General features: G+C 38.7%; 1 protein-coding gene across 3 annotated transcripts in view; it reads right to left on the bottom strand.

Moving 5' to 3' along the window:
• Ttk (TTK protein kinase) overlaps positions 1-25,563 on the bottom strand; it is a 41,823-nt gene that overhangs the window by 12,061 nt on the left and 4,199 nt on the right. For 2 of the 3 annotated variants that reach the window (XM_037207808.1, XM_028875480.2), the window contains exons 3-14: positions 24,481-24,694; positions 24,065-24,171; positions 19,043-19,186; positions 18,496-18,610; positions 18,272-18,344; positions 18,085-18,179; positions 16,933-17,020; positions 15,656-15,773; positions 11,501-11,631; positions 9,693-9,829; positions 7,749-7,884; positions 5,234-5,326 (exon numbers count right to left, since the gene is read on the bottom strand). In XM_037207808.1, coding sequence (XP_037063703.1) covers positions 5,234-5,326; positions 7,749-7,884; positions 9,693-9,829; positions 11,501-11,631; positions 15,656-15,773; positions 16,933-17,020; positions 18,085-18,179; positions 18,272-18,344; positions 18,496-18,610; positions 19,043-19,186; positions 24,065-24,171; positions 24,481-24,694 — 1,451 coding nt within the window. The remainder of the gene's footprint in view (positions 1-5,233; positions 5,327-7,748; positions 7,885-9,692; positions 9,830-11,500; positions 11,632-15,655; positions 15,774-16,932; positions 17,021-18,084; positions 18,180-18,271; positions 18,345-18,495; positions 18,611-19,042; positions 19,187-24,064; positions 24,172-24,480; positions 24,695-25,563) is intronic. The other variant, XM_037207807.1, reaches the window with a different exon arrangement.

The raw sequence follows: 25,563 nt of genomic DNA, 5'->3' as shown, positions 1-25,563 counted from the left end.
GTTTGTTGCCAAGGAATTTTAAGAATGGAGTTGTTATTTACTGCAACTGGAAAACTACAGAGCAAGTGCTTACACATCTGTCTTAAACACCTGGTAACCAAGGAGAGATGCTGAGCAGTCAAGTTTGGAAGGTTCGTCTGGAAATGAGAGGACTGAACTGGAAATACAAGTTTGGAAACTGTAAGCATAAACACAGCAGCATGTATAATCACAACACTGGAAGAAAACATCAAAGGAGGGCTTGATTCAGAGAAAAAAGAAAAGGGATCAAAGCCTCAGCCCTAAGGCTCAGGGATGTGAGGAAGACTGAAAAATGGGTCGGTGTGAGAAAGTAAACACAAGTGTGCTCGTCAATGAGAGCAACTATAGTGAAAATAAACCCCAGTTGTCTACTGAGAAACTTACAAATCAAAGCACAGAGCCGGCTTTAACAAAAATATGGATGCCTGACTGATCTGAAGGTGGCTATCTTGGTGAGTGACAAAGTACAAGTGACTGCAGTTGGGGAGAGTCAGTTTGTAAAGACAGCAGCCCCCATAATTTCCTCCTTAGTCAGGTGAGTAAGAACAGAGCTCAGGGCTCCAAGCAGTCCCAGAAGAAAACCAAGTCACTAAGACTGAAATAATTCAGAGCCCTACTTTTTAAATGCATTAATTAATGATCAGATAAAAGACTCAAACATGTGCATGGTTTAAGGAAATCAATCCAAGATCCTGAAAAGACAATCTCCAAAGTGAACAAAACAGTAAAGTGGAGGAGAAAATGCAAAATATGCAAAAAAAAAAAAAAACTGAAACATTGAAAAGGTACCAAACAAATAATGGGAACAAATGTTCAGTCAACTAAAAACCACATCAAAAAGTATCATTACCAAACAAGATTAGCAGAAGAACAAATGTGAGGATGGAGGGCAAAGTTGAGACCACAATGTACTCAGACATACATTAAAAAAGACATTTAAAGCACACAGGCATACTCCTCGTCCAAGAAGACAGTAAATGGACACAGGCATACTCCTAGTCCAAGAAGACATTTAATGCACACTGACACACTCCCAGTCCAAGAAGACATTCAATGCACACTGGCACACTCCCAGTCCAAGAAGACATTTAATACACACAGGCACACTCCTAGTGCAAGAAGACATTTAATGCACACTGGCATACACACTCCTAGTCCAAGAAGACATTTAATGCACACAGGCACACTCCTAGTCCAAGAAGACATTTAATGCACACTGGCATACACACTCCTAGTCCAAGAAGACATTTAGTGCACACTGGCACACTCCTAGTCCAAGAAGCCAAACCTGAGAATTTGCAGAGTAGAAAAAAGCTCTGTGATAAGTTCAAAAAGAATAGACAAATAAAATTATAGCAAGAAACGTCCCAAAGCTGGAGACAGAAGTAGATATCCAACTAGAGGAGGCATACAATGTTCCAGGATATGTCTTAGTCAAGGTGTCAGAACACAAAGCAAACAAACAATACAAAAAGCAGCACAGGCAAAATGCCAACTTACACGTGAGGCAGGGAGGGGTCACAAAGCAATCTGTGTCATCTGTGATCTTTGAAGCCAGAAAAGTTTAAAGTGACATATTCAAAGCCTGGAAGCAACTGAGAACCAAGAATACCATACCTTGAAAAGTTACTCTTCAAAACTGGTCGAGAAATAAGGATATTTTAAGACAAACACAAATTAAAGCAAATCATAAAACCAAGTCAGCACTGCAGAAAATTTTTTTACAAGAAATATTATATAGGAAAGAAGAAAAAGAGAGCTTCTGTGGTGGTTTGAAAAATCAATGTCTCTGGTAGCATTTGAATAGACAATCCCCATTTTGTGGTGATGCTCGGGAAGGTTTGGGTGATGTAGCCCTGCTGGGGTAGATATGCCACTGAGACAGGCTTTGGGAGCCTAGGGCTTCACCCCACTGCCAGTCTGCCCTCTCTGCTCTGGGCCTGCGGCTCAGGATGTGAGCTCTCTACTTCCTATTCCTGCTCCATGTTTGCTGTTTGTCACACTTAGGACATCATGGACTCGTCTCCCTCTGGAACAGTCAGCCAAATTAAACCCTCTCTAAGTTGTCTTCCTTATGGGGGTTTTTCACAACAAGAAGAAAGGAACTAATACAGCTCTCTCCAAGAGAACACATGAAAATACGCACTCCATGGAAACAACACTGATAAAGAAGGGCCAGAAGAGAATCAACAGTGTCTAACACAGCAAACCAGCAAATGCCTAAAATTCTGTCAATCAGAACATCACCTAACAAACTCTTAAGAAATACCAAGTCCCTTTCAATAATAACCTTACAGGAAAATAGCCTCAACATACCAATAAAAAAGCAGACAGACTGACTGATTAGAAAACAAAAATCAATTATTTTTTGTCTATAAGAAACACATGTAGTGAATAAAGACAAACAAAAAACTCAAAACCCCTCAGTGTTGAAGGACAGAAATCAAAGTACCAAGCAAACGTAAGTATAAACAAGCAGACATAGCTATTCTTATATCTGATAAAGTAGACTTCAAACCAAAACTAATCAAAAGAAACAAAGAGGTTGTTACATGTTAATAAAAGAAACAATTCATCAAGAAATACAACATCTGTAAATATTTATAGGATGAATATTGGTGCTAATTTCATAAAACAAACACTAAAAGACATAAAAGGCCACACGGGTCCTGACACTAATGGTGGCAGTCTTTAACACCCCAATCTTGTATTTAGGTAGCTCCTCCAAGCTAAAAATAAATTTAAGAGTTAAATTCTACCATAGATCAACTGCATAATACAGAACATTCTGCCCAACAAATCTAGAATCAGTCTCAGCACATGTAACCTCCCAAAATGACCACATCTTATACCATTCAACAAACCTTAAAAAAGGAGACAGACTGTGGTAACCCCTTGAATCACATCAGGATAAAAACAGAAATAATAACAAGAAAAACCACAAAAATACTTGGGAAACTAAACAATACACTTTTAGATGAACAATGGGTGATTGAAGAATTAAAGAAACTAAAAAAAAATTCCTGGAGTCAAATGAAAATGAGAATACAACCTACCAGAACTCTGAGATACAGCCAAGACTGTCATAAAACAAGAATTTTAACTATACACATGTTCATATTAAGAAAAAATTAGAGCTCAGCCCGGCAATGGTAGCGCACACCTTTAATCCCAGAACTCAGGAGGAAGAGGCAGGCGGATCTCTGTGAGTTCTAGGCCAGTCTGGTCTACAGAGCAAGTTCCAGGACAGCTAGGGCTACACAGAGAAACCTTGTCTCAAAAAAGCGAAAGAAAGAGAGAAAGAGAGAAAGAGAGAAAGAGAGAGGGAGAGAGAGAGAGAGAGAGAGAGAGAGAAAGAGAGAGAGAGAGAGAGAGAGAAGGGAGGGAGGGAGGAAAGAGAGAGAGAGAGAGAGAAAGAAAGAAAGAAAGAAAGAAAGAAAGAAAGAAAGAAAGAAAGAAAGATCTAATCAAGCAACCTAGTGATGCATCTCAAAGCTATAGGATAACAACAAGAAGCCAGTCCTAAACCCAGTAGATAGCAAAAGCAATAAAAATTACAGGAAAAAAAAATCAATGAAATAGAGATTAAAAGAACAAAGTCAACTAGACAGAACTGGTTATTTGAAAAAGTTAACAAGATTGACAAATTGGCCAAACTGACAAAAAGGGAAGAGAAGGCCTAAATTAACAAAATTAGAGACAAAAGATTGTTATCATAAGACTCCAATGAAACCCAGAATATCATTAGAAAATACTTTGAAAATGTACATTTCAAAACGCTAGAAAACAAGAAATGGACAAATATCTAAATGCATATGATCTACCAAAACTAAAGTCAGAAGATATAAATAACTTAGCATTACAAGCAATGAGACTGAAGTTGTAATCTAAAGTTTCCTCACAAAGAAAAGCCCGGGACCAGATGTGTTTACTGAATTCTATCAAATTTTAAAAGGAAAACTAATACCAACTCTTCTCCAACTGTTCCACAAAATAGAAAAGGAAGGAACAGCACCAAATTCACTCAACAAAGCCAGTGCTATCCTGACACCAAATCCACATAATGACAAGGAAAAAGAAAATCAAACCAGTTTCCATGATGAACATAGATGTAAACGTTCTCAACAAAATACAAACAAAACTCAAAACATCAAAAAGATCAAACAGCACAACTAAGTGGGATTCATCCTGGAGACTGGCTCCACATATACACATCAATAAATGTGATAAAGACAGAAATCACATGATTATCTCAATAGATGCAGACAGAAAAGGCATTTGGCAAAGTTCACCATGGCTTCATGTAAAAATCCTAAAGAAACTAGAAATAGATGGAACATCTCTCAAAACAATAAAGGTGGTATACAAAAACTACAGCCAACAGTATATGAAATGGAGAGAGAAAGTGAATTCCTTTAAAATGATGAGTGTGACAAGGACCACTCTTGCCTCTTATTCGATATAATAGTAAAGTCTCAGCTAGAGAATTGAGACGAGAGAAAGAAGACACATGGGATCAACATAGGAAGGAGTTAAGCTACTCCTACTTGGAGATGGGACGATTCCATACTTAAAAGATGTGACAGAATCTACCAGAAAATTCTTAGCCCTAGTAAACACTTTTAGTAAAGTTTCAGGATTCAAAACGAACATACAAAAATGAGTACCCTTCATATATATCTACAATGAAATTACAAAGATATTAATCAGTGTGTCCCAGTCATAACAACTCCAACAAGAGTACCTAGGAAAGGAAACCAAAGAAGACAGAGACAATGGAAAAAGCTCTTCCATGCTACTTGAAATGGCAGTTAACATCATGAAAATAGTTACATCACCAAAATTAATCTACAGATTTAATGTGATATCCATCAAAATCCCAATGCTATTCTTCACAGAACTAGGAAAAAAAAAATCAACAAACAGGCTGTCCTCATAGTTTCCCAGTCTCCTTGGGATACTACATAGTGGTTTCTGGCCACTGCAAGCCCATGTTAACGTGGCATAGAAGGCATCTGAAAGCACAGGACTCTGGAGAAAAGGCATGAGACGGAGCTCTTGCTTCAGGTCTAAAGAGAACAAGTTATTCTACAGGAAGGAGGAGGGGAGGATGTGAGGCAGCTCTTCTGGCTCCAGGGAAACAAGGGCTCCTAGAAGATCAAACGCTCCCACACTTGAAAAGACAGAATAGTTTTATTAATTTGTTACTTACCTTACTCGACCCTCCACTGCCTATCTGTTTCAATATGGAATAAATTCTTCCTTTAACGGAAATGCATTCATTTATTGACGAGGATCCTGAAAGCTAAACAATTAAAATATATAAATATAAGTTCAAAGAACATATCTAAGAAACTAGTTTGCAATAGGTATAGTGAAATGCTACCAATTTTGGCCAGCCTGGGCTACAAAAGACTGCCTCAAAAAACCTAAAACAACAACAAAAACCTTAAAAGATAAGTAAGCGAAAAATATGTTATATTATTTCAAGAGACAAACTTCTAAAGGGCTCCCTCTTTAACTGATTTTTACTTAATCTGAGTAGAAAATAGAAGAATGCCACTTAATATTCAATGGGCAAACTCAGGAGCTACCCATTTCATCCTTTTCTCCCATGTCTTTTCCTTGCACCTCTTTACTTCCACATGCATGTAGTCACCCGCCCTCCCCATTTAACATCATATAAAAACAACGTGCTAAAGTACAGCGAGCTCCAGTCAATTAGACAAGGACATTTCATCAACAACTGTCCCTCTCTTCTGTCCTGAGTGCAGTTCAGAAGTTACGTAATTTCTCCAAACCTCAGCATCTTCCCAGGCAATCTATCAACTGATACCTATCAGTGTGCCCTTTCCTTTCTTCTCTTAGAACTGGATGGTCTCACTCTGTGCTTATGAAGACTTTAAAAGCACTTTAGGTATGCTAAGAGGCCATAGTTTGAGACAGTAAAGCTGAAATGAAGAGTTTTTGATTGGTCAAGTAATCAAATTGAATCAATCAAAGTCTGAATAAACTTCAATTTAACTAAGTCATGTTTTAAATCCAAAATGATGGACTCTTCTATGTAGTCTTCTATAGAAACAGACAGATGGATTCTAATTTCTTTATTCTTGGGACTTGAGAGACGTAAGTCAGAGCTCTCTCCCACTGTTCTCTTCCTTCCTCTTAAACAGCTTTTCTTAGGCAATGATCCCTTTGACATCCTTCCCCTGCTGTGAACACTTTTCAGAATACAGTGACACCAGGGAACTCTACTTCAATACCGGTAGCTCCTCCATGAGACTCCCCATCCCTACCCACCTCTCCTCACTGGGGCCAGGGCTTTCAAACTACTCATTAGACCATCTTCCAAAAGCCCAGCTCACTGTTTTCCTTTCCCAAGCTATCAGCCACACCTGACTCCTTTTGAATTCCCTCCTGACAGTAGTCTTCATGCCCCCCTTCCCAGTTACTTTGGACTTGCCTTTCAGATTTGAGCCAGAACAGGACATGTTACCATTAACAAGTCAATAAAAGATCTTGAATCAACACAAATCTCTCCCTCTGAAAAAGGGTCTTTATACACAATCCTGGGTGTCCTGGAACCTGCTATGAAGATCAGGCTGGTCTCGAACTCACAGGGATCCTCCTGTCTTTATCTCCTGAGGGCTAGGATTAAAGGCATGTGCCACCATGCCAGGCTTTCCATTCACTTTGTAACTTATATAATTTCAAGCCTGTAGACACTACCAAGTATTTCCATGGCTAGTATTATACAATCTATCATCAGGTAATCTTTTGTTCATTTTTTTTTAATAGTGGCAAAATATACATAACCCAAATGCTGCCTTTGTAACCATTTATTATTCAGTGGTATTAGATACACAGGTCTCTGTGGAAACATCACCACTATCCATCTCCAGAATTTTTTATTATCGAATACTGAAACTCTTACCTGTTGCCCATTAACAACTCCCTAATTCCTCCCTCCCAGGTATGTAACTACTCTTCTACCTTCTGTCAATTATTTTTAATCTAATAGTTTTAATAGATGATCGCTCTTCTGGCTGTTCACTTATATAAGAGTAGAAGTTAACATTTATTAACTTTTAAGTATCGGGCCATGCTCTGCATTAAGAGTTACACATATAATTAATGTAACCTTCACAACCATCCTAGCAGTAGATAGTGTTATTTCTCCATTTTATATGTGATGAAATGGGTACAAAGAGTTCATGTAACTTGCCAAAGATCACACAACTGGTCAATCCCACAGCCAAGAATCACCTCCATAAAGTCTCTCTAAAAGACCCATGTTCACACTGTGCTCAGAGGTCTATACCATATTTTCAGTAACCTGGTACCTTGCTTTTTGTCAAATGGTAATTCATATGTCAGCAAAATCTTTGTTAGTTTACAACAATTATAATACATTCTAATTACCTCAAGTTGCTATTCTGATTATTCAGAAGATTCACTTTTCCAAATGAATTGCATATTAACAAAGAAAATGAAGCTGCTCACAAATAGAAAGTAGGCCCCATTATAAGATAAGCTTTACTAAACTATTCAAATTGGATCCTTGGGCCTACTCCCAAGGTGGAAGACACTCTAATCAAGATGTTAAAAAGTTTCTTAAGAATGGACAGGTTCTGAAGACCTTCCTTGACAACTTGATACTGTGCAAGCAAAATCTATGAAACTGACTGCACCTTAACATATGCCACCATAAAGCATGCTCATCGAACCTGTAAGGTTTGAAGAGGAGTACTGAGTACTTGCTGCTGCTGCTGCTGCTGCTGCTGGAGGGAGGCAAGCTGGCTGTAAGGTGTCGATGATGGGCAAGTAGGTGGAAAGGCATTCTTTACAACCGGAGTCTTAAAACTGGAAAAGATTTTTATTCTCTTTAATATAAAAATATTAACAAATTAAAAAGATGATTTTAAGTCTTCATACACTCTAAAGAGTCACATAAAACTAAAGTTGCCACATTAGCTAGTTTTTCATAAGAGCCAATATTTATGTTTTCTGCTTATGCCACACTACCTAGACGTCATAATAACTGGTATTTATGTGTTCTACTTATATCACCACCAGATAGTTAATTTGGGAAAAATTGGTCTGAAATCAATTTTTATCCCCTGAAAGGAAATCCTTGTTAATAAAATAAGCAAAAAGGAATTAAAAATATGGAGTAAGGAGAATTTTATAACAGTTTAGTCAAGGCAAAGATCTGACCACAGATTTTGGAACTGTTTTTAAACAATAATGTTCTATGACAGTCTGCTAGAAACAGCTGAGAGCCAATTATGTCACCAAAGGGGTGGGGTCTTCTGGCTTGTGTGTCTGTTCAGTATACAATCGCACTTTGCTCCTTTTGTTTGTTATTATATCTCCAATATCGGTTAAGTAGTTGGCACAAAAGAACTCAATATCAACAATAAATAATTTGGGGCTGGAAAGATGGCTCAGAGGGTAAGAGCACCTGCTGTGCAAGCACAGGACCTGAGAACCTCCAACACCCACGTAAAATGTTGGGCATGGCTATGTGCAGGACCACAACCCTACAGTGTGGGAGTCAGAGCACAAGTACTACTAAGGCTTGCTAGCTGCCAGGCTAGGCCCGGGTTCCATGAGAGATCCTGTCTAAAGGGAATATGGTGGAGCGTGACACCCCACTCTGGCCCGCAGGCACATGCATGTGCAAGGGCACATACACGTGCATACAGCACACACACATAAATAATTATCTTAAGAAATGCATTATCATTATCATTAGTAATCATTCTTTGAAATATCCTACATGAAATCAAATGAGGCAATAAAACTGTATTATATAGACATGAAACTGGTTATAAAAAAAGACGGTTCTAATTAGGATAAAAAAATGACATTCTGAAAAAAGCCAAAGGCATTATGGAATTATGTTAGCCCTTAAAAACGTTAAAAATAGAGCCAACAGTTGAAGGTTATTTCTTTTCTTTGAAATGCCACTCATTTTCTTTTGCAAAACCTTTATTTCCCCTTTTCATCAGCCCTGACCATCCATTTTCCTCACATATCCCTCATTCCTGTCCCAAGTCCTGTATCTCTGAATACTTTCCAAGCCATATGAATTAGTACACCTGACCTCTTTTAGAGGCCATCCCATTCCAATTACTGCTTCCTACACAGAAATATCTATCCCTTTACCCATTCTAAGAATGCTAAACTTTCTTTAAAAGGTTTCTCAATCAGAGGCATACATGTTGACAAAAGAGATAGACTGCATTCTCAGATTTCCAAGCGCTAAGAATACAACATAGCAAAGGCCACTTCAACAACAGTCCTTAAGAGAATTATTATATCTCAAGATAATACATGTGTAATCATAACCACTTTCTCCTCTCCAATTTTTTTTTTTTTTTAGTTTTTTGAGGTAGAGTTTCTCTATGCAGTTTTGGTGCCTGTCCTGGATCTCACAATGTAGACCAGGAACTCACAGAGATCTGCCTGCCTCTGCCTCCCAAGTGCTGGTATTAAAGGCGTGCGCCACCACCGCCCGGCTTTCCTTTGCATTTTACAGGTGACAAAAACTTATGTTGGAGAAAACAGTAATTTCAAAATCTCTAAAATAAGAGAGCAGATTCCTTGTCCTTGTCTTACTTCTATTTACCACCTTGCATTCTGATCTCGACGCAAAAGGTAATTACCAGCTCATGTAATCATCCAAGGAACTGCTACTAGGCGTCTCACAGACAGACTTTGGATCAATCCGTTTAGAAACTGACATCGGAGGTGACTGCTTTGAAACTGATAAGGGAAGTTGCTCAACAGTGGCACACTTCTGCTAAAAGAAAATTTAAAATTCCGTGACTTAAGAGTTTTTAAATTAGACAAGGATAAAACAGTTTAACAAATATAACCTTTACAATACTAAAAATATGAAAAGCAAAACGTTCTAAAACAGGTGGGCCTATGTGTGTGTTCATGCATGCAGGTGTTCACACATGCACAGGTAGAGCTCACTGGTCTGACATCTGAGGGTGTCTTCAGATGCCATGCACCTTGTGTTTTGAGACAAAGTCTCCATCTAGGACCTGAGGCTCATAGGTTATGTTAGGTTGGGCTGACAGACCAAAGAGCCCTAGGGACCCACCTGTCTCCATCTCCCTACAAGCACATGCCACCACCCCTGCTTGTGACATTGATGCTTGTGATCAAACTCAGGGCCCCAGGCCTGTGCAGCAAGTACTAAGCTATTTCCCCTGTCCAACTTTTAGTTAAATTTTATAACAGTCCTTTTATTCTAAACTCTTAATCCTAAAATATTCTACTCAAATTGGTTCTACATCAGAAAGGCATGTAAAATTATTTAACAAAACAAGAACCAACATCTTCATTGTATCAGAACTATTACGTGTTAAACTTTTATAAAATATTCTTCTGTCTACAGAGACGAACTTCAATTTGGGGACAGTTTTAGTTTTTAGAAAGTATTTACACTAGATTACATTGATTTCTGTTAAAATTTCAGACCTCGACAGCTCATTATACTCAAGAATTACAATGGATAAATCTCTTCTACTTTCTGTACTGGAGTCCTCTAACTTTTACAAATGGCTAAAAGACCTCTCTTCTTGAAACGCTTTCTCTTTCATTTAAGACCCCCTCATGTATACACAGGAGTGTGGACATGTACACTAGGATGAGGGATGAATATGTGATTAAGAAACTGCTGGACTAAGTTACTGAGCAATGGAATGTTAAAGACAGTGATAAGAGTGCGATGTGTGCACTTGGTATTTTGGAGGGAAGAACTGAGCATAAAGTGTATGTGGCTACCGTGAAGGAATGATCATCACAGGAGTTACAAATTTGAAGGCCACCTATAAGACAGGTGTAGAAGTCAGAAGGAATCAGGAAGTTGCTGGCTTTTGTATGACCCAGAGCCCAGTACTGTTTTGTTGTAGACCAGTGGTTCTCAGCCTGTGGGTCTTGACCCCTTTGACATCTCCAAAAATGTTTACATTGAGACTCATAACAGTAGCAAAATTACAGTTCTGAAGTGGCAAAGAAAATAATTTATGGTTGCAGGGTCACCACAACATTAGAACCACTATTCTAGACAGTCTCATTATGCAGCCTTGGCTGGCCTGGAGCTCAATATGTAGACCAGGCTGGTTTTAAACTCAGAGATCTCCAGAAAGATCCAACGCCTCTGGCGTCCATGAGCACCCTGCATTCGTAGGCGCGTACCCACACATACAAAAAAACAAAACTACAACAGTCTATTAGTAAACTGACAAAAACAGAATTTATCCTGACATGTACTCTTTTGAACCTACAGGTGCTACTGATCACAGTATTCTGAAAAAAAAAAAAAAAAAATTAGTATCTTGTGAATAAATTATTCTACTAAATATGGCATAAACACTTCAAATGCAATAGCCAACATACCCATCAAGCCAGACACATATTACTAAAGACAGTCTGTACTTTTAAGAGAACACAAAGTTACCTCTTTAAGAGTCTTCGGGGTTACATCCGGAATGTGCCACTGGTTCTGGCTCACACACTCTGACTTTCTTGTGGACTGCCATGGTTTGTGCTTTCTTTCTGCAATTTCTGGTTCTTGATGCACCTTATTTTCTGAAATTTTATTGTTATCATTAAAAATTAATACCTGATGATAAAAATAATTAAGGCCAGGTAAGGTATAGCATCTGCCTGTCATGACTCAGGAGCTGCAGTAGGAGAGGAGCACTTGAACCAGGGAGTTCGAAACCACCTTGGGCAGTACAACAGTACAGACCCCATCGCAAAACAAAACAACCCCCAAAAAGCAATAGGAGGGTGATATAAACTATGCTTCATTTTCACTCTGAAAACAAAAACAAAAGGAAAGAGGGGAGGGAGGAAGGACAGCGGCGCCGCACGCCTTTAATCCCAGGACCAGAAGGCAGAGCCAGGCAGATCTCTGAGTTCGAGGCCAGCCTGGTCTACAGAGAGAGATCTAGGACAGGCTCCAAAACTACCCAGAGAAACGCTGTCTTGAAAAAAAATTTAAAAAAAGAGAGAAATGACCTTATAAAAATGCAAGGCAGTAACTTTCCTAAATAGTTTCCCTAAAAAGTCTCAGAGACCATACCAGATTTAAGTGCTTCTGTTTTTTAATAAATAAATTAAAATTTTTAAGTGTGGATATTAAGGTCTTACTAATAAAGAGAAGCTAACTAACTGCTGTTTAGCCCTCCATTTTAATACAGATTTTATTTACTAGCTTATAACTGACTGCCTTAAAGGTCTAAAAACAAAAATGCCAATAACAATTCAATGTATACCAAAATTCTAAACTTGAAGCAAAATATTAACAATTAATGAACGACCTAATAAATTATATCAAAATATGATTCATTCCTAAATGCTGCTTGATAAACACCCCAAATATCAGTGTACCTTGCTATAATCAAAAGGAAATATAAGACTACCTCAACAACAAAAAGCCATTTGATAAAATTCAATGTTCAACCACATGCACATACAAAAATATTAATAATCCACACCTAAAGTAGAACTTAAATTAGATAAAAAGCAACAATACCAGCGGTGGTGGCACACACCTTTAATCCCAGCCCTCGGGAGGCAGAGGCAGGCGGATCTCTACGAGTTCGAGGCCAGCCTGGACTACCAAGTGAGTCCCAGGAAAGGCGCAAAGCTACACAGAAAAACCCTGTCTCGAAACCACCCCCCCAAAAAAAAACCCAAAAAAACAAAAATGTTCCCTTAAAACAGTGCGGCAAGAAATTCATCTATCATCCCCCTAGCAATGGTGATTCTGGACCTCTTAGAAGTTGCACAGTAACAAAGAGAATGAAAAGGATCAGAAAGAAAAGAGATACGATTTTCAAACATGATTGTGTACCTACAAAACCCCACAAACTGGGCACTGCAGCACATGCCTGTAATTTCAGCCCTTAGCAGGCTGAGACAGGAGAACTGTGAGTTTGAAGACAGCTAGGCAGCCTAACGTGGAGACCTTGTCTCAAAAAAGAACAAATAAAGCAAACAATCATAAATTAAAAAAAAAAAAACTCCTAGAGAATACATAGGGAAATGATAAGAATTGTTCAGTGAATTTAGAAATGCCAATATATCCAAGTTAAAAAAAAATTAATTTCATATACCTGCAATAAAGTTGAACACAAAAAAAATTTGTAAAGCAAAAGGTACCCTTCATTATCACGACACCAAACTATCAGCTACCATAGTTGATATCTACCATAGCATATACACAGCTCTCTTTGTGTATTAAGTAAATGAAAACATGCCAGGCATGTGGCCTGAAAAGCTGAAGCGTGAAGATGACAATTTGTCTCAGATGTCTTTATAGGTTCAAGTGCCTCTCAACCAAACTTCCAATTTTCAAAGAATAGAAACTGATACATAGCTCCTAATATTTTCATGGAAATTCAAAATGCTAATAAGAACTGAAATAATCCTAAAGAACAAAACTGAAAACATACGCACTAGCACTAACAGACATCAAGACTCACTACAATAAAGACAAAGAAACTGTGAAACAGAGACAAAAATCCCAAACCATACACCATAAACCATACACAGAATCACCTAAATTTCCAGACAGGGAAAAGAGGATATCCAAACTGGCCCTGAGTCAAATAGACATTTGTATAAGAAAAATCAAGAACAAAGCTTGACTCATTACCTTACACATATGTATTCACGTTCATTATAAGTTCAAAATTGAATCAAATATGAAAGATAAAATGATGACCTAAAATCTGTAAATATGTTTGGGATACTGGTATAAACCTTGTTTAAAATAAGAAAAAGTATAAAAACAAAGACTGGCAAATCAGAATGCACAGTAATTCAGAATGCTATTTCATCAAATTAGCTACCAAATGAGCACTATTAACAGGCATATTTGATAAAGATGCTTTTTTCCTAATGGTATTAAAAGATGACAAGAAAATATGAAATACAGTTTCTAACAAGCACCAGGATTAAGAATTTGTTGTCAAATAATATCAAGGCAAAGAATACGTTTACTCTATGGAAGAAACACTTAGGGCTTTCCTGAGACACTGGACTTCAGGCAAACATCAGGGCAAACCCCACTTTTCTTCCAAGTGCCTCCTCAGCTCTATGACAAGTAGAGGAAAACACTGCAACCTGACTGAACATTGCACATTAGAATATTACCCTCAGGCCTTAGCACAACTTGAGAAAAGCATTAGCACACACTCAAAGTCACCCGATAACCCTGGTCCTCCCTGAAAGCAGCTGCTTGCTTTGGAGGGTAAGCATGTCACTCAAGCTCCCTACTCTTACTTCCCACTCTGTCTACCAGTCTTCCAGAGTTCAACCCCAATGGACAGCCCTGCTTATATTCTATTCGTTTGCCCAAGCTCTTCTCCCTCTATCTGAGCTCTATTACTGTGAGCCCCCACTTAAATGCTAATCAGGTTTCAAATTTCTTCTCTTTCATATATTTTTCCCTAATCCAAATTAGGTTCCTAAAGTTTTCCCTCTCCGAAATTCTCACACTATTTTACCTGCATCTCTCCTAGCAATCTTTACATTTTATTCCACAATATGTGTTATCTATTCTGTATACATCCCATAATTGATTTGCAATTTTGGGACCCCATTCCTAAAGTTATTGGGTCCCTAGAACATTTATTATATATCTATGTAGTGGGAAATCAAAGTATGATTTAAAATATAAATGAGAGTGGGCTGTGACATAGAAATTGCTTTTTTGTCCTTTGATGAAAATACCAGTCAAACCAACTAAGAAAAATAACTCAGTCATTTGATTTCTATTATATGGTCTCTCCTCTCTTCATTTTATGTACCCTTCAGACAAATGGCTTCCTCCCCTATATGAGTCAATACTTTTCATGCATTCTGTAAAAAAATTAGAATGGAAAAATAAAGGAAGACAGAGTACTATATCACAATAGGTCATTTATCTGTTTTCTCAAGCTATGTGGGTTTGTGCGTATATGATGTGTGCACACTTGGGTGTGTGTGAGCACACGGAAATCAGAGAACAGTTCTTGCCTTCCATTTTGTTTGATACAGGGTCTCTTCTTGTTCTGTGCTGTATACATCGGAATAGATGGCCCGTGAGTTTCTGGGGATTCTCCTGTCCCTGCCTCCCATTTACCACGGGGCTGCAGGAGTTACAGACACTCAGCCGCACGTGGGTTCTGGAGATCGGAATTCCGTCCTCATGCACACACGGCTGGCCTTTTACCCACAGGGCCGCCTCCTCAACCTCTGTGTGTGTTATTCCTCGATACTTCAAACATACAGAGAATGAATCTTTTTCTTTTTCTTGTGGTTTGTCAAGACAGGGTTTCTCTGTGTAGTTTTGGAGCCTGTCCTGGATCTCACTCTGTAGCCCAGGCTGGCCTCGAACTCACAGAGATCCTCCTGGCTCTGCCTCCCAAGTGCTGGGATTAAAGGCGTGCGCCACCACTGCCCGCATGAATCATTTTCATGCTATGGTTACCTTTTCTTATCTCTCCCTCTCCCCATCTGAAACCCTTTTTATTCCCAACAAGTCCCCCTCTGACTTTCGTGTCCCTCTTTTGGAAAGAGCCTACTGAGTTTAATCAAAGTTCCTTGTATGAATACTTACCCTCCAATTTTGTTAGAAGACTTGATTCTGTTTTACTCTTCAAGGCTACTAAATCAGAAATAAGCTCAGAACTTTTTTCATTGGACAGAGAGTCTTTGAAATGGACAGCTTGAATGGGCTACACAAAAAGCATAGAAAGATTTCAATTAAGATAACAATATCATCGCAGCAGTACTTCTAATTTATCTTAATAGAATATAATAAACTTTTATCTATATGAAATTACTGCTTGCAAACAATCATATTTGACAGAGTAGGTTCACAAACTCTCAGAAAATATTAATTTCCTCTATTACTGATTACTGCATCAAGAAGGATCATAACCATTAACTTGGTGAATTTGCTTCCAGTAGACATATTAATATTAATATTACTTAATTGTTACACTATATTTCACTCAAAAAAGAAAGTGCTAAAAGGTTTGTAACCAACATAGAATAAGCTTGATGACAAGAGAAAATGTAATTATGTTGTTTACATTACTATACTTTTTATTTAGTATGTCTTTATGGGTTTTGCAGTACCAGGAACTGAACCCAGAGCCCTACATATGGTAGTTAAGTGCTCTACCACTGAGCCAAATCCCCTGCTCTGATTTGACTATATTACCAAAATAATAGCACTCGTAAAAGTTAGCCCTTGAATAACCTCAAGACAGTAGTTAAATTCAGAGAGTAATCTTTTTGATATAATTAAGTACCATTCCCTAAAAATAGAGAAAATTAGTATTTCAATGCATAGATCATTAAAGCTTATAATGTTGAAAATTCACACCCCAATGCCAGGGATTTAAGCCAAGTATACTAAGAATATTAGAACCCCTAGGGATCACTGCACCTGGAACTAGTCACTTCCTTAGTCAGCAAAGATGGGGCCAGAGCAGACTAACTTTGATACTTAGGCTCTCACCTCTGCACCAGCATGTGCTCTGGTTTTTAAGATGCTTTGTCAGAATCTTATGATTAAACATAGCAATAAACAAACCCTGGTGAACAGCCCCCATGTTAATTCCCAGACCCAGGCCAACTAATCCATTTAAATATATGCCTAATTAATGCACCTCATGATCCTTCTAAAAGATGGTTGATACTTGTTCTAACACCTTAATCTTTGAGAGATAGTCCAGGACTCTGGGCCACCTCTCAGGGGTGGTCTCAAACCTCCTGTGGCTTCACCAACACACTGGAGAGATAAACACTAGATCCTTTCTGTAAAGGAAGCTCTATGACTTCTAGACCTGGAACCTTTGCTTCACATGGATTTAAAAACTGAAATACCTTTAAAGCTCTCAATTCACAGGAATCATTTCCACTTGGTTTGGATCCAGTTGTAATTGAATCTCGGTATTCTGATCCAGATAGCTTTCTATAACCCATGAAACAAATGGATTTTAACAGTTAACTTGAAATTGTTTCATTTTTCATTTTAAAATTGGCTTTAAATACACATATTTGGTAATACACACTTTGAATTGGAAGCATCTGTTTAAAAGGCATCTTTAAGAGTGACATAATTCTAATACAAAGGTGACTATGCTTAAAAATTAGGACTGGGCAATGACAAAATTGATGAAGAGATAGGTGATTGCTAATTTCTCCATTACCTAATAAGTTACAGCTGGAGTTAAGATAAGAATGTGGGAAAGGAAAAGTACGTAGGTGAAACTACATTTCAGACTGCACACAGAGCAAGGATAAGAACATGCAATGAACTGCCATGTGGTACTCTATAATCTGACATACAGTCTGTTGTAAAAAAGCAACAAAAACCTAGCTGAATGAAGCTTGAGGGATGGGGAGGAATTAAAAAAAAATACATTTTTAGAGTGGGAGAAAAATCTCCTGTATGCTTCAACTAGGTATTTGAAATGTAGGCACAAGATAAATTAACAGGCATATGTAACTTAAATGCAAGTACCCTTTTAACTATCAATATTTATTCAAAGCCTAAATATAATAGGGCCTCAATTACTGAAGGCACCAACTAAAATAGTTGTGTTTCTCAATTTTATTAGCACCTACCAACACATCCAGCATATTCCCATTTCTTGTATGGGAGTAAACACCAAACCTGAGAGTCGGGGAATATATCAGATGTAACGAATGATGTTTCATTAGAAAGATGGAGTCTTACTATGTTGCCCAGGGTAACCCCACCCCCACCCAACCTCTGGATTTAAAAGAGTCTCACGGCTCAGCCACCCTGCTAGCTGGGGTTAAAGGTCTGGACCACTTCATTCAGCAGCCAATTTACTTATCCTACTTCTTTTTTGTTGCCTAGCATGTCTAAGGCCCTAGGCTCAATCCCTGGAACTACAAAGAAAAACAAATTAATCCTAATCACTATTACTTAGTATAAAAAAAAAAGTAAGATATTCTGACATGAGTCTTTAAATATAAACCAATTGAAAAACCCAAACTCAAACACACCTTTTTGTAAGATTTGGCACGGCCAAGCCATCTGTCTTCTCATGGTAATCTGGGCTGTTTAGAAGGTTAACCGGAACTCTTCCAAAGAGACACGACTAGAAATGATTTGAAAGATTAAGTAACCAACGGGTACACACAAAGAACTTACTACCATCTCCTTCCTCAGAGTAGACCAAAAATGACTTACCCGTTTAGTTTTGCTACTTTGTTTTAAGGGATTTCGTTGACTTATTTCTGCATCTTGGGGAGGCATGTTCTCTCTGAATAGAAAGAAAATAGCTGTGATTTTTCAGAGATACTATTAATACATATCTTCATCTTACTGCTAAACAGTTACCAGACTTGCATGAAAAATATACATATGTGGACATATAAAAGATAACCACGTAAACACTGAATTCATTTCCTTACCCATATAAAATCCTGGCTGTAGCAGGCTGTCCTCTGGAATCACAACTAATGTGCCTAGTCTGTAAATTCCCAAGTGAACTGGAGAATGATTCTTGGGCAGTAAGTACTGTAGATGCTGTAAAAATTTCACAACTATGATCAAATTTACAAAAAAAAAAAAAAGAGTAATCTTATAAATAGGAATACTTTAAAAGATAACTTGTAATAGTAAGAGCCCTCATGCAGGATATGAAAGCATGACAATGTCATCAATACATTTTTTTTCCAACTATCACTTCAAATTACACATATAGCTTTATCCCCAGGGTAAAGTATATCCTTTACTTCTAAACAAATGTTACGTTCTTATTTTGACCAAGTCATTTTAAAGGCGTTACCAACACAAGTTTAATGCAGGAAGGATCTTTGTTTCTGAATATCTTACCTCTTATACACCTACTTAATTTAAGTCTAGGCTTTAAGCACATACTTAAACGATTTTTCTTGCCTTTCAAGTAGCCTGAATCCTAACTTACTCCAGCAAAGCACACCGCCCACTGACAGTCACCTGATAAAGTCTTCTTGTCCTCCTCTGAAAGCAGCTGCTTTTTCTGGAGGTGTAGGTTGCGTCTGGCAATCTCCAGCATCTGCAGCGGGACCGCTCCACTTTCCACAGCTTTATTAAGAAGCTGTTCGCCTTTTTTAAGATTGCCTAGGAGAGGGAAAAATAACTGTTATTTGATGCAGCGCTGTTCACCCTCCATCTCCAGCTTCCTCTTTATGCATTAGGTCTTAGAGGGGAAAGCAGACTTACTCACATCATTGCCCAGCAAACAAATAAGCAATTCCTCACAGACATATACTCAACTCTCCATACCAATTCCTATTCATCACCGAAACACCACTTAGAAGTTTAATAAATTAGCATAAAAAACCAAACCCAACTACAGCAATTAGAAACATCTCGATTACTCTACACAGGTCCACAGTCCTAGCAGTAAACATTGCTATAACAGACTATTCATAGTAACATTTAGTCATCAAGACTGAAAATTTGCTCAAGACTCTTCTAGCAAAAAGATTTACATAAAAATAAGGGTAAAGGCTAACATCTGCTGTTAGACTAATCCACATATCTGCCAAAATACAAAATAATCAAGAAAGATTACATCTAACTACAGAGATCACCAAATTTTCTTTCAATACAAATTTTATCCCTAATATTTAATAAATATGCAATGTGTACATCATTATCACACAGGATGTTATCAACTGTCATGGAGTCCATAGGCTATACTGCTGTGCATGTGGCTCTTAGGGTATAGAGAATACCAAGTAGAAAAAGTAGGGAAAACACTTCAAGATCTCACCACGGGAAAAGACTTTCGTAAAGGAGGCCAAAACTGGCAAATGTGACTTCATGACATTAAAAAGTTTCCATATAACAAAGGAAACAGTTAATCAGTAAAGAAACCACCTATAACATGGGACATCTTTGCCAGCTATGCATATAATAGAGGTCTAATATCCAGAATATAGAGAAATTAAAAAAAAAAGGTAAGCAGCAAGAAAATAACCCAATCAATAAATAAGCTAATGAACAGACAGTCATAAAGGAAGAAACGCCAAGTGACCAATAAATACATGAAAGTGTTCAATTAACTTTACTGCCACCAGAGAAAGGCAAACCAAAACCACATCAAGAATCTATCTTACTCCGGTCAGAATGTGAGTAATTAAGTCTACAAACAATAAATGTGGGAGCAGATGTGGACAAAAGAAAATTCTTATACAGCACTAATGGGAATATAAATTAGCCCAATTTTTGTGGAAATCAGTACCAAGGTTTCTCAAAACAGTAGAAACAGATCTAACATATGACCCAGCTATCTGCTGGGTATTTATTTGCTCCAGACTGCAGCTCAACATATGACAGGAATACTTCACAGCAGTGTTCACCGCAGCAATATGCGCAGGGCCAGAGATAGGGCTCAGGGTTGAGAGCACTGGTTCTCGTGAGAACCAGGGTTTGTTTCACGGCACTCACATGGTAGCTCACAACCATCTATAACTGCAGTTTCAGGGGAGCCAATGCCATCCTCTGACTTCTACAGGTGCCATGTATACACATGGTTCAAGAACATACATGCAGGCAAAACACTCATACACATAAAATAAAACAGAAAACTATTCACAACACCTAAGCTGTGAAATCAAGATGGGTATCTAACAGAGAAACGGATGACAAAAATGTGGTACATATACACAATGAAATTATTTTCAGCCATAAAGAAGAATGAAGTTATGACCTTTGCAGCAAAATGGATGCAATTAGAGACAATCATAGTCAGCAAATTAAGCTAATCTTAGTTAAATATCATTTGTTTTCTTTTATGGCCCTGGATTTTATACAGTAACATGAAATCGTGTGTGTGTGTGTGTGTGTGTGTGTGTGTGTGTGTGTGTGTGTGTGTGTATGTGTGTATGCACATACACATAGATATGCACATAGAGGTGAAACTGTCTGGGGCAACAAAGGTGATTAAAGAGAGAAAGGAAGGGAGAGGAAGGGAAGGGTGGGAAGAATTGGGGTATGGAAGATGTGCTCAGCATGTAATATATACCCTAAGAAAAGCTTTAAAAACTAAAAATGAGCCGGGCGGTGGTGGCGCACGCCTTTAATCCCAGCACTCGGGAGGCAGAGGCAGGCGGATCTCCGTGAGTTCGAGGCCAGCCTGGGCTATCAAGTGAGCTCCAGGAAAGGCACAAAGCTACACAGAGAAACCCTGTCTCGAAAAACCAAAAAAAAAAAAAAAAAAACTAAAAATGATATTTAATAAGGAACCTCTAGTTACTCACAATTTACAAACTTTGAAGAATACCAGGAATTACAGTAATGATTACACCCATATGTTTATTGAGACTAATGATAAAATTGTATGTAATTGAGTACTTTAGTAAACCTAAAGACTCAGAGAAGCACCAGGAATTTAAGTCCTTGAGCTTTCCCTCTAAAGGCACACAGCAATCTGTGCACAGGCCTCAGGAAGCTGCATACCTCCTAGTGGCCTGTCTATCCGCCCTGCTCAAAACAATCACTATTCTGACCTGGTGACTACTGCTATACTTCAGTGATTTAGTTTTGTTTTTACAGACAGCTCATTCCTTCTAAAATATGTTACAGTTACCACTGAAAGGCCATAGGGTCTTAAAGGTCTGAGCAGACCTACCATAAGAAGCAAGGAGGAATCAGTTTCTCTCAGAGAGAAATATGTTTTACAAGTACACAGTAGAGCAGAATACAGATTTAGATTACTAATTACTAGGACTTAGGAATCCCCTAGGTAAACTCTGAATTCCCAAACCATGTCTGAGTTGTTCAATGTTTTTCCACACCTCAATCCTGGGGAGCGGTTTGCATTGAACAAACTTTACTTTAGGCACATCAGAGGGATTCTGCTAGCAGTGTGTTAGTACTGGTTAGTACATAATAGGATCAGAATATCAGCACAAGTTAGCAGAGAAAAAGGAAGACTTGGCCAGAGGGTATTCTGATAGTATAGCCAAAGATGACCAGAATATGAATCGGGGGAAAAAGACTAAGGAATAGCCAGGTTAAAAATGTCTCACAGATGCCCCTGCCCGACACCAGCTGCAACACTCGGGAAAGCAGACCCTGTACCTCAGGTGGGCAGTACAATAGAGTCAACCCCATTGACAGAAGCATGGGTGAGCCAGCCCTGAAGTTGTGACTATGGGAGAGCTGTCCCTATTACCCATCTGTCACATGGCGGCATGGGAGAGCAGACCCTGTACCTGGCATGGGCAGCACAACAGAGCTTCTCCTGATGGCAGAGGTGTGGATGAGCCAGCCCCACAGTAGTTAGCATGGGAGAGCTGTCCCCATTACTCACCTGTCATGTGGTGGCATGGGTGGGAAAGAGATGCCCCTCTCCACCCATCGCCCGAGGCAGGTGGGAGAGGTGGCCCTGAGGTCATAGAAGTGGGAGAGCTGGCCCTGCCCCTCATCTGCTGCAGCACTCAGGAGAGTGGCCCCTATGCCATACCTGGGCAGCACAGTAGAGCTGGCCCCAAGGGTAGGTGTGGGAGGTCTGACCCTGAGGACATGAAAGCGGAAGAACTGCCCCCCACCCGCTTTGCCCATTGCTGCAAGGGGTGAACTCCCCAGGGCAATGCAAGAGGGCTCACCCCGGTGGTGAGGATGGGGGAGAGCTGGCAGGATGACCAACCCTACAACTACCCAGGCCCAGAACCAGGGTTATGGTTGGCTCACCCCAATATCCACCCCATCTATGATCTGCTGGAGCACGTGAAGGGACCAGTCCTGCAAACCCAAAGCTGCAGGATCTCCAAAACGCAGGGCAACATCAGGATAACTAAGAGGAGCTCCAGTGAGGGCCCAGCATCGACAGTATAGCAGAAATCAGGTCTCGAACCAGACCGATGGCTCTTTGCAATGAACACTTACAAGTAAGATACATGGACAAAAGGGTTTACTTCATGATGCTTGTAGTGGGTAGCTGTAGAATATTATTTTAAGGTGTGTTACTTTTGTTTACATTGCATTGTTTAACTCTATGAAGCTGTGTTACTTTTCCTTTCTAACACACCTGATGGTCTAATAAAGAACTGAACAGCCAACAGTGAGGCAGGAGAAAGGGTAGGTGGGGCTGGCAGGCAGAGAGAAGACATAGAAGGAGAAATCTGGGAGGAGAAAAAAGGAGAAGGAGACAGAAAAGGAGGACTCCAGAGGTCAGCCGCCTATTGCAAGCCACAGAGTAAAAGTAAGATTTACAGAAGTAAGAAAAGGGAAAAGTCCAGAGGCAAAAAGTAGACAGGATAAGTTAAGGAAAACTGGCTAGAAACTAAGCCAAGCTAAGGCCAGGCATTCATAAGTAATAATAAGACTCTGTGTGTGATTTATTTGGGATCTGTGTGGCAGACTCCCCCCAAAAAGTAAAACAAACAGCAACAGGGTGCTGCAAGGGCAGAGGGCATATATGCAGGGACGGAGAATGAATGGGATCGAGGTGCACGATGTCAAAAACACAAAAAAACAAAAAGTTTAAAAAAATTATGATTTTTAATTAGCTTAAAAAATGTCTCAGGGGAAAGATGCCTTGGCCCTATAGCAAAAGGCAGACTATGAAGAATCACATAAGCAGAAAGAAATGTTCTTGCAGTGGTGTATTAGGGAGATCCACCAGCTCAATGTTACAGTATTATTTTAACACACCCTCCAGCGCTATGACACCACTGACTAGACAAACTTATCTAAGTTCCAGCTAAAATGGCTTATCTTTTAACAAACACTCAATGAAAAAGCTTTCCTTCAGATGTCTTGGGTGAAGCACACAAATACAATGTTTGTACTTATTTCCGTAAAACATTCCTTATAAAGATAGTAGTGTGAATACTCTGTACTTAAGCCATGGAGTCCTCCCATTCCATGTTCTCATCTGATCAACTGTATTTTTGCTTTAATTTTTCACTTAAAATCTGATTCAATATTAATGTTACAAAAGGACATGCTTTCACTTAAAATGTAAACTTGATATTTTTAGATTACCTTGAGAGACTTCAAACTGCGCAAAAGATACATGCACAAAAGCAAACTTCTTGCAGTTTTCTCTGGCCATTTGAAAGTAGTCATGAGCATCATCAGGCTCTTGAATACTGCAACAAAACAGACCCAAATTTAAAAAATCAAAAGGACACAGCTACCTACACTTGATAACTTCTCTTTTCAAAGACATGGATTATTCTCTTTTTTCTGCAATAATAAAAAACTAGGTTATATTTGTACACTGTTTTAGGAAATTTCTAAACTACGTAACTTTGAGTCATATATGTCCACAAAAAAAAAAATTAAATTAAAAACAAAAGTATTGGGTTAAAAAATATAAATTACATGCTTTTACCTTCTCTCTTTGTAATGTGGTACATACATAGTTGGTTAAGTGTAGCTTCAAAACTGAAACTTACGCTTTCAATTCAGCAAGTCTGACTTGGATTCGAGCAAAGCTCTCATTCTGGCCATATTTATCTGAAGGAAGTGCTTCAATCGCTTGACTGTAGCGACCAATCAACTTATTTAAAAGAGCATCATTTAGGGGGACGCTGTTCTTCTCTAGTTTCAGCAAGAAATTCAACCAGTTCTCTGGAGTGTTTGCCACCATCATAATTTGGTTAACAGTTTCTGAGTCATATGAAAAAAAAGAAAGAAATCACAACAGAGAAATTGACAAATAATAACAAATTGCACTTTCCTCCAAATTATAGTTAATCATTTACAATACTGTCATTGTACATAAGCACCTTGTAATATTATTTTTTTAATTCATGATTTCATTTACTTTTAAAATTATTTTTATTTTGGGTACAGCGGTGTTTTGCATACATGTATGCCTGTGCACCACGTGTATGCATGGTGCTCCTGGAAGCCAGAGATCTTGAGATATCGTTTTAGGAATGTCTAAACTATGTAACTATAAACATAAAAACAGAGACAGTTGTAAATCACAATATGGGTGCTGGGAATTGAACATGAGTCCTCTGCCAGTACTCTTAACCACCGCCATCTCTCCAGGTCTTATCTCACTATTTTCTTTTCTTCCTGCCCCCCCCCCCCACTTTTTTTCCAAGACAGTTTTCTCTGTGTAGCTTTGGAGCCTGTTCTGGAACTCGCTCTGTAGACCAGGCTAGCCTTGAACTCACAGAAATCTGCCTGCCTCTGCCTCCCAAGTGCTGGGATTAAAGGCGTGCGCCACCACTGCCCTGCTTTATCTCACTATTTGCAATTTTCACATTAATCATCTAATTTATTAGCATTTCAGAAGTTTATGTCTCTTGCTGGGCATAACTTTTACTGGGTGATAATAATGATATCCAACATTAGTTCCATGAATCTCAAACTTAATTAAAATACAACCAAAGAAACACAAAGACCAATATGGCCTTCTTCTTCCAAGTTTTAAATGCCCTGCCAATTTCCTGGTCTCACCAACCCATGCCTTCAGATCCTACAGGGCTTCCTGTGGGTATCAGTTTTCTTGCTGTGAAATCCCA

This window comes from Peromyscus leucopus, chromosome 7 (assembly GCF_004664715.2).
Source record: "Peromyscus leucopus breed LL Stock chromosome 7, UCI_PerLeu_2.1, whole genome shotgun sequence".
NCBI classification, from domain to species: Eukaryota; Metazoa; Chordata; class Mammalia; order Rodentia; family Cricetidae; genus Peromyscus; species Peromyscus leucopus.
The sequence above is the reverse complement of the archived record's forward strand: the minus strand, read 5'-3'. Positions and strand labels throughout refer to the sequence as shown.